At 53.9% G+C, this 12,672-nt stretch overlaps 2 protein-coding genes across 4 annotated transcripts in view; one reads left to right on the plus strand and one right to left on the minus strand.

The window, feature by feature from the left end:
* SMOX (spermine oxidase) overlaps positions 1–12,672 on the minus strand; it is a 41,095-nt gene that overhangs the window by 14,823 nt on the left and 13,600 nt on the right. The window lies entirely within an intron of this gene.
* Positions 13–10,520, plus strand: LOC117069093. The gene is made up of 5 exons (XM_033187087.1): positions 13–102; positions 332–448; positions 1,405–1,761; positions 4,425–4,498; positions 10,259–10,520. Exons 1-5 carry the CDS (start codon positions 13–15, stop codon positions 10,299–10,301), a joined length of 681 nt encoding a protein of 226 aa, XP_033042978.1. The 3' UTR covers positions 10,302–10,520.

A 12,672-nucleotide genomic window follows, 5' to 3' on the forward strand; every position in this document is an offset into this window, starting at 1 on the left:
TTCACAGCCTCAATGAAGTGGCAATTTGGTGGGCAGGACATAGTCCCGCCCTCCCCCAAGAAAGTGCCACGAGGCCTGCATCCAACAAGCCTGCTATTCCGGGTAGGTTGTTTTCCCAGCCACCCAGTCCCTCAGCCACCACAAAGCAGCAAGGAGCCCAGGAAACAGTGGACCAAGAGGACCCATGGCACCAGAGGCCAGACATGAAATTGACAGTTACAATAAACCAGTTTGCTCAGAGACGCCAGATTAGGGGAGCTGATGGCTGGGAAGCCAAGGGGGTCCCCAAATCTGGCCCCAGGGCTAGGAGAGGCTGTGTTTCTCTTCCTAGAATGACCCGGAGGGTTTAGAGGTATCTGGGGGCCACCATGAGGAACCACTCAACTCAGATGCTGTCCCTGTTCCTTCCCTGAGTCAAGCAATTTCGATTCCAGCTGTCTTTGCTAAGGTTTAAGTGGCAGCAGTTGCAGAATCTAATAGCATCCAGGATCTAACAGGGAACAAATGTGGGTGGAAGGTGGCTGCCAGACAGCAAACAAGGGGCACTGTCACCTGTACCTAATAAAGCTGTGCATAACTGTTCCCATGACATAGCAATCCCACTCTAAAGCATATACCCAACAGAAAGGGGGCAGATTCCACCAAGGATACATGTTAAAAAGTGTGCACAGCAGCTACATTCATAACAGCCTGAAAATAAAAACACCCCACAAGTCTATCAGCAGGAGAACAGATACATATACGGTGCTGTATGTAGCATATCCATACCACGCACTACTCTTCAGCAATAAACAGAACCCAACTATTGATACTCCCAACCACACAGATGCACCTCAATCACACACTGAGCAAAAGAAGCCAGAGACAAAAGGGCACAGACTATGACCTCATTCCCACGAAGCTCAGGAAGAGGCAAACCCAATCTGTGAAGCCGGAGGTCAGAAGAGACGTTAGGAGCAGGGAGATGACTGAAGGGGGCAGGAGGGGCCTTTCTTACCTAGAGGGAATAAGTATCTTAATCTGAAGAGTGGGTACCCAGTGCACATATGAAGATTCGCTGAGTTACACATTTAAGATATGTGTAATTCACTGTTTAGATCTACATAGACCTCACTAACAAGATAGTCATTCCTGCCTTCCAATCAACCCGTCAAAGGCTGCCACACTGACTTTCTTCTCTATGCATTTCAGGGTCTGACCACTGAGGTTTCCATCCTGCTTCGAACCGCAGCGTCCTTAACATCACTTAAGTGATATGGTTGAGCAAAGGAGGCTTTTTTCGAAATACGCTCAGGCTGAGAAGCTGCTCTTTGTGCCTCCCCCCCGCTCCACCCATTCCACCTGCCCTCGCAATACCTGGGCCTGGACTGGAATCCTCCCTCCACCCCCCCGCCCACCCTCCAGCCCCTAAAAGTCCTCCAAGCTCCCCGGAGACCCAGGCCCGCCAACTCCGTGCAGAATCGGTTCCCAAAAAGGCCGGTAGGTGGCACCCGAGACCCGGAACCCCATCCGGGCAGCCTCCAGTTCCGAGGCAAGGGCTCCCGCTCCCCTTCCCAGACAGCGGGTGTCGCGCTTTCGCTGGGGATGAGGCCACGCCGGGAGCAGGGCCGCTCCGGCGCTTTCCTCCTCCTCCCGTCCTTCTCCTCCCTCACCCCAGAGATGCTAGGTCCTGCCTCCCTCCCGGGAGGACAGGCATCAGGGCTGGCTCCAGTCCTCCCCCACCCTACCCCAGGTTCTCCTTCCTGCAGACTAAATTTAGAGGTAAGGATGTGGCCGCCTGCATGGGGCGGGCGGGGAGGGTCAGCGGTGATGCCGCCGGATGTCAGCCAGCCGGGCCGGGACGCTGCGTCAGGTGGGTAAACACGCGGCGTGCTCCAGAGGGACCGCGCCAGCTGCGAGGGGGACGCTGCCACCCTGCGCACCCTGGACTGACGTGGCGCCGCAACCCGCCCACCCGGCGGGTCTGCCCCAGGCAACCCCCGCCACAGTCTCCTATCCACTACGGAAAGGGATGGCCGCAGTGGCTCTCACGCCTTACTGGTGGAACCCCTTAAAAAGCTGCTATGGAGGTCGGGGTGTAGCAGGTATTAAACTGGGGGTCTCCCTCACCCCAGGCTCCCTGGAGCACCACCTCTGAAAACCAGGGGACCAGATAAGCTCCAGCCTTGGGAAGCCAGGATAGGCGAACAACGCTTGGTGCCAGCAGGGCCGTCCCAGCCAGCTACCTGCATTCCCAGATCCCAGAGCCTTGCATGGCGCGCTTGTCCTCACCTGTTGTGGCCGTCAAATAAGACCCTCCATGGATGTCACAAGACTGTCAACATTTTCAAGGGCCTCGTGCATGAAAATAATTTGTCAAGTGCGGAAGCTACACCGTGAGCAAGTATCTTTGGAACAAGCTGTGGAATGGACAATGTGAATGCAGGCAGCCACTCTGCCTCCAAGATCAGCACAGAAAGAAGCCCCAACTCCCTGCACCTGGTCTCAGAGACTTTGAACTCAAACAGACATCGCACATGGAATGCCACGCAAGTAAGCAGGGGCCATGTGAGTCCCCTGTATCCCGACCCTCAGAGCTAATCCCACAGTCCTGTCCCTCCTCAGGCCCTGTCCTAGATAAGCCTGTCAACCCCCAGTGCCCCCCAGGAAGCCAGAGGAGCCCCCTACACAGTCCACAAAGGGCAGAGAAATGAGTCTGTCCTGTGGCCCTAATATCCCATGGAGCCAGCACACCCTGGACAGTAGCGTCCTTAACATCACTTAATCATGCCTTGGAGCCAGCACACCCTGGGGTCCAACTGAAAGGGACAGAGAGAACATAGCCAGGACACATACTGTGTGCTAAATGCTTGGTGGGGAGTGCGGGCAGTAAGGGGCAACTTGTTTTCTGTTGGTGTGTGTCATCGTTTCCTTTCCCTTTTGGGGTTTGTTTTGTTTTAATGTATGAGAAACTGCCTTATTGAGGAAGAACAATCGCTTAAATGGTCCTCGGTGCCTGCCCTGTCCTTCTCTCGCCTTGGGGAAAGAAAGAAAGAAAGAACATCCACTCCTTGATCTGTATGCACAGGAGAAACAGAACACCCTGTACTTTTTGAGCAGATAAAGGAGAGAAGAAAAAAGTGCTGGCTCAGCCCGGCAGGGAAGAGGAGGAGGGCGGGCAACAGACACTTGCCTTCTTGCTCCTGCTTCCATGGCAAAGGGGGAGTGTAAGCCTCTTGCCCAGCGCCTGCACCCACGCCTTGAGTTAATTCTTCATGTCCCCAAGCAGGCAATGCCTGGGAGCATCAAGAAATCAGGCCAGCCAGGGCATGAGTGCACCCCCTGGTCCCCTGGCAATTTCATCCAAGATGCCATGCAGCCAATTCTCCAGCCTGCAGGACTCTGCCTCCCCCAGCTGTCCAGAGCCGCCACCGCCCTGACTGAAGTGTCCCAAGAAGCCACATTGGACACAGGAAAGTAGCAGGATATGGGGAGAGGAAAAGAGGGAAGAAAAACCCCGTCCTGTGGCAGGGTTGCCAAAGATGGATGAATAAAGACTCAGAGGTCAGGTGCCCAGAGTGGGCATGAGCCACCAAACTTTGTGTGAACTGCCACTTCTTCATCCCGTCCCTGGAACATCCTCCCCAATTTCATTTTGACACCCTCAGAAATTTATACTCTAGTTGCAGTGAGCTGAGATCGCATCACTATGCTCCAGCCTGGGCAACAGAGTGAGACCCTGTCTCAGAAAAAAAAAAAGGAAAGAAATTTACACTCCAGCAAGTACCTCCTAATGGCCAAATACTAGAGACACGTGTTAGTCCTGGTCTCCAACGTTTGACCCTGCCAAGCCCCCCTTGGAAGTGGCCAGAACTAAACTGGGGGCACCACCCAACTCCTGGCACTTTCCTCACTGAGGTCAAATCACAGGACCACCAAGCAGTCCCTAGGCTCAAATCTGGAGTCACCCTTAGTGGGAGACCCTCCTCATTTGTTGGGTCAAGCCATGGCAACCCCACAGCCTAAATCATTGTCACCTCCACCCTAGCTGCCCCAGGAGCACCTCCCACCCCCCTCCTCTATCTGAGCCTCACCTATGCAGGTCTCAATCTCCCAGGTCCACCCGCCAAGGATAAGCACAGCTGGGCATCTCGTTGACCAGGGAATATAATTTAGCAATTCACTGAGTACCTACTACGTAGCAGGCCTGGGAAAGATCTCTGCATGTCAGCCTTGCCCTCTCGACCCAACTAGCCTTTCTAGCTTCAGTTCTCACTCACAACTCCCCCCCCCAAACATACACACAGACCCCCAACTTCACCAAAAGCCGGGAGCCTCCCCAGCCCAGCCCACCTGAAGGCCTGCAGGAAACAGCCTCCCTCATACACATCAGAGAAGCTGGTTCTGGGTTCTCTTAACATATGCACACCCTTGTGTGATTTCAGGGCTGGGTGTTGCTCGAACTACCAGCAAGGCCTGCTCCATTACTGTTTCCTGAAGCAACAGACACCCTTGAAATGTGAGTCCCTCATACTGGTTCTGCACTGTCACCTGCCCCCCAGCCTACCCCAAAGCACGGGCATCTCACCCCAGGAAATTCTGTTGTCTATTATCTCAAGAATGAGGTTGAAGCCCTACAGCCACAGAGCAGGGCTGAAGTCCCAGGCTAGACTGGTGAGCCCCTGCCCAAGGTGAGCACAGCCAAGCCCTGTGAGTGAACCACAGTGGACTCAATCACCCAGCTGGGTGTGCGGTGCCCTTTCTTTAACATTGAAACCCACCTCAGCATCACCCAAAAATCAGTACATCACGCCTCTCTCCAAGAGTGGCTACTGAAACAAAACAGTGCCAGGAGAGGCCAGCCTTCCATACCCCACACCCTTCCAAGACACCCCTCACAAGACATAAAAATCTGGCCAGGTGTGGTCAGAGCCATTACAAGTGGCTCATGCCTGTAATCCCGGCACTTTGGGAGGCCAAAGTGGGAGGATCACTTGAGCCCAGGAGTTAAGAGACCAGCCTGGACAACATAGTGAGACCTACTTTCTACTAAAAATTAAAAATTGCAAACATATTCAGACTATCTGAAACATAAACAAACAAAAAAATTTAAAAATTAGCTAGTTGTGGTGAAATGCATCTGTAGTCCCAGCTACACAGGAGACCAAGGACGAAGGATGGCTTGAGCCTGGAAGTTTTAGGTTGCAACGAGCTATGATAGCGCCATGGCACTCTAGTCTGGGCAACAGAGCAAGACCCTGTCTGTAAAATAAACTAAAATAAAGCTTTAATTTTAAAAAGAGAGAGAGAGAACCAGGCATGGTGACTCACGCCTATAATCCCAGTAGTTTGGGAGGCCGAGGCAAGTGGATCACTTGAAATCAGGAGTTTGAGACCAGCCTGGCCAACATAGTGAAACCCTGTCTCTACTAAAAATACAAAAATTAGCCAGGTGTGGTGGTGCATGCCTGTAATCCCAGCTACTCGGGAGGCTGAGGCAGGAGAATCACTTGAACCCGGGAGGTAGAGGGTGCAGTAAGTCAAGATCACACCACTGCACTCCAGCCTGGGGGACAGAGTGAGACTCCATCTCAAAAAAAAAAGAGAGAGAGAGAGAAAAAACTCCTACCCATCTCTGGCCCCCTCTGAACACAGGCTATTCCCAAGTGTGCCTGAGCCCTGCCTTTTTCTCAAGGTCACCCCAGGATGAATTTCCTAATCCGTTTCCCAGAGAAGAAGAGTGAGGCTCCCAGGAAATTGGCCCACCTGGCTCATTTTGCCTGGCTCCCCTTGAGGCCCAGGACTCCACCAGCTGAAGTGCCCCAAAATATACCCAGCCCTTCCACCAGCAGCTCCTCCCTCCTTCAACCCTACATCTGCCCATGAGACCTGTCCAGGGCTGTGGTGCCCTCGGCAGCAGGGGACAGCTCACTTGCCCCCTTCTGGACCAGCCTTGGGGACTTTAAACCTCTCTTCCCAATGGAGACTTCTAGTCCCTGAGGGCAGCCCCACCTCAGTTTCTCCATGACTCCCGCCCCCACCCTGCTCTTTCTCAGGTTTCTAACAGGAGAAGAGGGAGTGGGAGGGAAGCTGGGGAGCTGCTCCAGGGGCACATCTTTGGACTGCCTGGAAGTCTGGGGAGGGATTTGGATTCTTGAGGCCCCCCAGACAATGCAATTATTCTTCAAATGTAAAAACGCCCAGAAATCCCAGACCAGCTGCTTTGCACAACGGCCCAGACAAAGGGGCTCTGTGTCTGCGGTGAGGCTCCTCCCACCCCTCAACCGGGGAGGGGCTGGGCCCCAACTCCTCCCAGCCAGACCCTCCCCAGCCTCCTCACTCAGGCCAGTCAGGAAGTAAAAGGACTGCTGGGCCAGGCTGGGCCGCCACGGAGGGAGAATGGGGACGCAGGTGTGGGGAACAGAGCAGGGGCAGCCCAAGAGTCCAGGAAACACAAGGGGAGGGAGAGAACACTGGCCCAGGAGCCCAGAGGCCTGGGTTCAGGCCCCAGCTCAACCTCTACCTTGCCAGGTGACCCCTGGGCCAGTGTCTTCCCTTCTCCAGGCCCCACTTGGCCAACACCTCTGAACTCACTCCAAGGACGCACCCTCTGTACCCCACCACCCAGGTACACTTGTCTCAGCCCTGATACCTGAAGGCTTCCTTTGGTCTTCAAGCTTTCCCATCTGTAAAATGGGGATAGGTACAGCTACCTTGTAGGACGATTAAATTAGCACAGGTAAAAGGTGTGGCAACTGCGAGGGTCATCTCAGAGCGGGTGGGAGAGGGAGGAAGATCCCCAAAGAGACCATTAGAAAAGTCACCTTTCCTAGAGCCCAGAGCTCTGTCTCACTTATAGAAGAACCCCGATCTTCATCTGAGCTCAGAACCCAGCCTTCACCTTGGCCCCAACCTTAATATCAGGCTGGACCTTGACACTGACATCATGCAGGTACCCCACATCTGTATCTGACTAACCCCAACCCAATACTGACTCAGCCTGAGCCTCTCAATCCTGACTCAGTCTGACCATCCTCCCCATGGTTGAGGGGAAGGGGGCATCAGAGGTGGTGGCCATTAGCCAGTTCCAAGCTCATGAAAGGGAAAAGCTCTGGGAGCCTCTTTCAGCAGAGCCCCCGCCCCCAGCAATGTCCACTGACCCTCACAGGCCAAAAACAGGGAAGGGCTCCATCATCCTGCCTGGCACCCAGACTTCTCTCCAAGCACATTGTCATTGCTACCCACATTTCTTCCCTAAAATCATAAAGTCCCTAAAAGCACAACTTTAAAAAGGCTTTGTAAGCCAATTTCAGATGAGAAGAAGGAGCCAGGGGCCCTTGGCAGGCATGTGTTGCAAGGAGAGGCAGCCATTGGCTCAGTGCATGGAGGGACAGAGCCAAAGACACGGCCCCCACAGGCACTGGGAGGCAAAAGCAGGAGGGCCCCCTGGGAGAGGGGAGCACTTTGGGGCGTCTCTGTGTCCCTTGGTGTCCTGCACACCACCGAGGTTCATTGTTTCAGGACCCTTTTGCCTGGGAGGCATAAGGTGATTTTATAGCTCCCTGTAGGGGCAGACCCAGGAGACTACTCAACTAGAAACCTAATTGGGGATGGAGGAGGGGAAGAAAGCTCAGAAAGAAGCCAGAGAGGCTGGAGGGGGATACATTGGCTTACACCTGTAATCCCAGCACTTTGGGAGGCCAAAGCAGGAGGATTGCTTCAGTCTAGAAAGTCAAGGCTACAGTGAACCATGATCACACCACTGCACTCCAGCTTGGGAGACAGAGCAAGACCTTGTCCCAAAAAACAGAAGCCAGACAAAGGGCAGGGTCTTTCTGATGGGCAGAAAGCTCACTGAGGGCCCTGATGACAGTGTCAGTCAGAGAGAGAAACAGGTAGAGATGGGCCAGAACAGAGGCTGGTACTGCAATTCCTTCCCCAGGCCACACCCCTGCAGCTTTATCCCAAGCCTCACCCTATAGGTCCCACCTTCAGCAAAAATTAGCCACTTGATCACACTCTGACAATAGATTAGGTCAGGCCCTGGGCACAATTGCTCTGAACACCTCTGAACCTTTCAAGCTCTGGGCCACCCCCACCAGCTCAGTTTCCACTTTCAGGCTCCTCACACCCCACACCCTGCTTCCCATCTTTGTGTATGTCTATCTGCAGACGTCCCTGGCTTGCCAGATAGATAGTCATCACTCAGCAGACAGAACCCACATTCTTCCCATCAGATTCCAGATCTTCCAGAGGTAGGCAAGCTCCATGCCCTCTCAGCAACCAGAGATCTGCTGGGAGGATATGCCACTCCAGGATGCTCCTAGAGAAGATGCTGCCGAGGCAGCAGCCTCTGCCACTAACCAGTGTGGCCTTGGGAGAGTCTGTTAGCACTTGAACCTCATTTTCCCCATTTGTCTAATAGGGAAAATCACCCCTACCCTGAGAGAGGCCAGCCCTGACTCCTGAACCTATTCACCAGCCTCCTGTATCCCCAGCAAAGTCTACTGCAGCTTCCTTTAATGGCTCTCAAGATAAGACCCCATGGCCTGGATTCCCTCCCTGTGAGCAGGACCTAACACCCCAACTCTGAATTCCCCTCCAGGAAGTCATCAACCACAAAGGTGTAAGAAAGACCAGGCCCAGCATGGTGGCTCATGCCTGTAATTCCAGTGCTTTAGGAAGCTGAGGCGGGAGGATTGCTTGAGGTCAGGAGGTTGAGACCAGCCTGGGCAACACAGCAAGACCCTGTCTCTACAAAAATAAAAATTTAAAAGTTAGCTAGGGCTGGGGACAGTGGTTCACGCCTGTAATCCCAGCACTTTGGGAGGCCGAGGCAGGTGAATCACGAGGTCAGGAGTTCGAGACCAGCCTGGCCAACAGGGTGAAACCCCGTCTCTACTAAAAATACAAAAATTAGCCAGGCAGGGTGACGTGCACCTGTTAATCCCAGCTACTTAGGAGGCTGAAGCAGGAGAATCGCTTGAACCTGGGAGGCGGAGGTTGCAGTGAGCCAAGATCACCCCACTGCACTCCAGCCTGGGTGACAGAGCGAGACTCCATGTCTTTAAAAAAAAAAAAAAAAATACACAACTGACTGGAGTCCCAGCCACTCTAAAGGCTGAGGTGGGAGGATTACCTGAGCCCAGGTGTGTAAGGCTGCAATGAGCTATGATCATGCCACTCTACTCCACTATGGGCGACCTTGTCTCTAAATTTAAAAAAAGACCACAGAACCAGTCACTGCCCTGGCGAATACACTGGTGCAAGACTGCCCTTGATAACAGCAGACCAGGCCACTGGCAGGAGAGGGTCAATAGGTGATGGTGCTCACAGCTGCTCGCTTCCTTAGAAAAAAAGTCTCCTAACACAGCTGAAACCCAGAGAGGCAATACTAGCCTCAAGACCAAGGTATCAGCCCTGTTTTGAGGTACCCAAGTCACCACAGCCCTCGGGGAACCCCAGAAAGAGACACTTCTCTTATACACACACACAAATCATGAAAGCATATTTCCTTATGTTTCATTTGATGACCTAACTTAATAAACGGGCCTATCCTTTGGGAACACCTTATAGTACCACAGTTTTCACACAGGTCCTGGGGTCTGATACTGGCTTTTGAACACCAGTCATTTGAATCCCCACCACTTATTAGATAAGTGATCTAAGCCTCAGTTTCCTCATCCGTAAAATGGGGATAAAGTGTGCCTGCCCCACAGGGGTGTGTGACAATGCATGCAGAGGGCTTATCCCAGAGCCAGGTGTGTAGCAGCAACAGTCCCTGTGTTTTCCTACAGGCCCCAGTCTGCACACTAGTGGTAGTCACTGCTGGGAAGATTGGGCCGGGTAAGAGGCAGGGGTGGGGATGAAGGAAGCCCAGCCAGTAGAAAGATCACAGATTCCCCTGCAGAATGATTCCAGAGCAGAGCCACCAGGCCTCAGAGAGAGGCACCCTACCCCACAGAGACACTGTTATGGACTGACAATGGGAAGAACAGGATAGAAGGGTCGCCCCACTATCCTACTTGGTAGGGGTGCTTGGAGCTCCTAGGCTAGGGTTGTGAGGCTGCAGGTGCAACAACAGGACAATCTGTGTGGCCACCAGCCTCTAACTCTAAGATGCCCCTCAGTGATCCCCGCCTCCTGGGATTCATGCCTTGGTGTAGTTCTCTCCCAAGCTGACCATTGCAGCTGATAGGATATGGCAGAAATGATGGAATATTACGTCTGAAACTAGACATAAAAGACACTGTGGCTTCCACCTTGCTCCTTTGGGCAGCTTACTCTGGGAGAAGCCAGTCACCATGTGGGGAGGACACTGAAGCAACCCTGGGGCAGCCCACAGGACACGGAACTGAGCCCTCCCATAAACAGCCAAACCGTCCTGCCAAGCATGTGAACGCACCATCTCAGAAGCAAATCCTCCTGTCCCCTTCAGATGTCTGCAGTGCTGGCTGACACTGTGACTGCAACCTCATGAGAGAGCCCAAGCCAGAACCACCCAACTAAACTGCTACCAAATTCCCGAGCTACAGAAACTGTGAGCGTAATAAATGTTTACTGCCATTTTAAGCTACCGGTTTTGGGGTCACTGGTTAGCCAACAATAGGTAACTAAGAGTCAGCATCTCTCTCCCCACAGAGACTCCCCAAAGTGGATCAGGTAAACACTCCCCCAACCAATCCCACTCAGGGCCTCAGACCCCGCTGTTCTGAAATGCAGAGCTAGGATGAAGTGGGCAGGTAGCCTGGTCCAGGTCCTACAGCTTACAAGGCCCAAGAGACAGGAACTTCTCCCAACCAGTACATTAGACTCACCTGGAGATTTTTACAAATAACCCCTACCTACACCAGGTCATCTAAATTAGACTCTCTGGGGTGGGGCCCAACCATGGATTTTTTTTTTTTTCTTTAAGGACCTACATGATGCTAATGTACAGCCAAGGCTCAGATTCCAATCGCAGCCTCCTGGCTAGCCCAGAGCTACTGGGGTCTGACAGTGCAGGAGAGGAGGAGGCAGAGAGAGCCACAAGGCCAGGCAGTGCCCAAGCTCTCCACCCTGGGCTTAGGCTTGGGTCTCCCTCCACCCCGCTGCTGCCCAGCTCCCAAAGCCCCCTGCTCTCCAGGCATACAAAGCACCTCAGGCCACACAGATGTCCTTGCCCAACCTTGTTCACACACCGCCACACATAGTCGCATCTTCCCCATCTTTCTCTCTGCATCTCAACACCCTCTTCAGGTCCAACGTCTGTGCTGGGACTGCTCCCCTAGAGGACGGGAGCCAGGAAGCAGGGATGGGGTCTAGCTCTGAGTGATCTTGGAAAGACTGATTCCTCATCCACAAAATGGGAATGACCATCACATCTGTTCTGCTCTCTGCTGGGTCCCAGGCTCCTCATCAGAAGCCCTTAGAGAGACCTATATTTGTATGTTTTGTCTCCCGCAAGATGCACCCTTGCCTGGCCCTGCATCAGCCCCTGGAGATTCCACAGCATTAGACTAAAGAGACAGGGCCCTGCCCTGAGGCTCACAGCCAGTGAACTCAAAGGTACAGAAATAAGGATCATGATGAATTCAAGAGACGATGGGAAGGAAGACCTAATGGAGGGTGGAAGAGGAGGCGGAAATTCCCAGGAGAGAGAAGTGAGCTCCACGCAGGGAAACTGCACATGCAGAGGCTCAGAGGCGCTGCTAACAGGATCATCTCTCAACATGTGATTCCAAAGCTGTCACTTTTCGCTCTCTCCCAGAACTAACCTGGACCGGCTTGGAATCCCCTGGTCCCACGCTAAGCACTCTCCTGAGCTTCCTCCATAACTGTGGCAGCCGCCTCACCCCGCCCTGGGAGTTGGGAGTCGGGAGTGGGGAGTGGGGAAGCCTTCCAGCATCAGGTGGGGAAAACACACCTCCCGCCTCCGCTCAGGGCCTGCCCCAGCCCCACCCGTGCCGCCCTGCGCTTCCTGGGCAAGTCAGCCATGCAGGTTGGCTCCCCGAGGCGCCCTGGGGAAGGGCAGGACGCACACCTGCCAAGAGGCACACGACCTGCCACCCAAGGCACCAGGAAGGGGGCGGGGCAGGCACAGGCGCTAGAGACACACAGGCCCTGTAACCCGGTGGCCACAGCGAATGGGAGTCTGGATGGGCACCAGGCAGGTGGGGGGCACGTTTTCAGCCTAGGGTGGGGCCAGTGCTAAGGAGACTGAAGAAAAGCACAGACACGGTTCCTGAGTGAGGCCTAAGGCAGGGAGGGGAGCAGCAGGGGACAGATTTTTCATTCATTCAAAAAGCTTTCTGGAGGGCTACCTGTGCCAGGCACTGTCTGAGGCACTGGGGATACTGTAACACCCAGACGCCCCCCTTAAGGATCTGTCAGGTCAGGGAAAAGCAGGGCGGAGAGACAGGAAACTAACTTTGCTCAGGGGCGTCAGGGAAAGCCTCCGGCCAAGGCAACGCTGCAGCAGAGGTGCAGTGCTGTGTCAACCTCCTGGGGACTTGCTGAATGGCAGGATGTGGGGTGAGGGTAAGGGCCACATCAGCATGACCTGGGTGACCAGGCATGACACCACTGGGACAAACCCAGACCAGTTCTAACTGTGCCAACTGGTCATCATCTTTGCCCTTCAAAACAAGCTGGTGGGGTCAGAAAAATGACAGAAGCCAAATGCCTCGGTGCAGGACTGCAGTGGGGAGGTCA

This window comes from Trachypithecus francoisi, unplaced genomic scaffold (genome assembly GCF_009764315.1).
Source record: "Trachypithecus francoisi isolate TF-2019V2 unplaced genomic scaffold, Tfra_2.0 Lachesis_group21, whole genome shotgun sequence".
Lineage (NCBI taxonomy): Eukaryota > Metazoa > Chordata > Mammalia > Primates > Cercopithecidae > Trachypithecus > Trachypithecus francoisi.

What these genes read in the sequence shown, in the direction of transcription:
- LOC117069093 (XM_033187087.1), top strand. Translation starts at nt 13, where the DNA reads ATGAAGTGGCAATTTGGTGGGCAGGACATAGTCCCGCCCTCCCCCAAG. An exon ending in TTCCAGCTGTCTTTGCTAAG is followed by an intron (nt 449 to 1,404) that starts GTTTAAGTGGCA and finishes CCCACCCTCCAG; the next exon opens with CCCCTAAAAGTCCTCCAAGC. An exon ending in GCAACAGACACCCTTGAAAT is followed by an intron (nt 4,499 to 10,258) that starts GTGAGTCCCTCA and finishes TCCTTTGGGCAG; the next exon opens with CTTACTCTGGGAGAAGCCAG.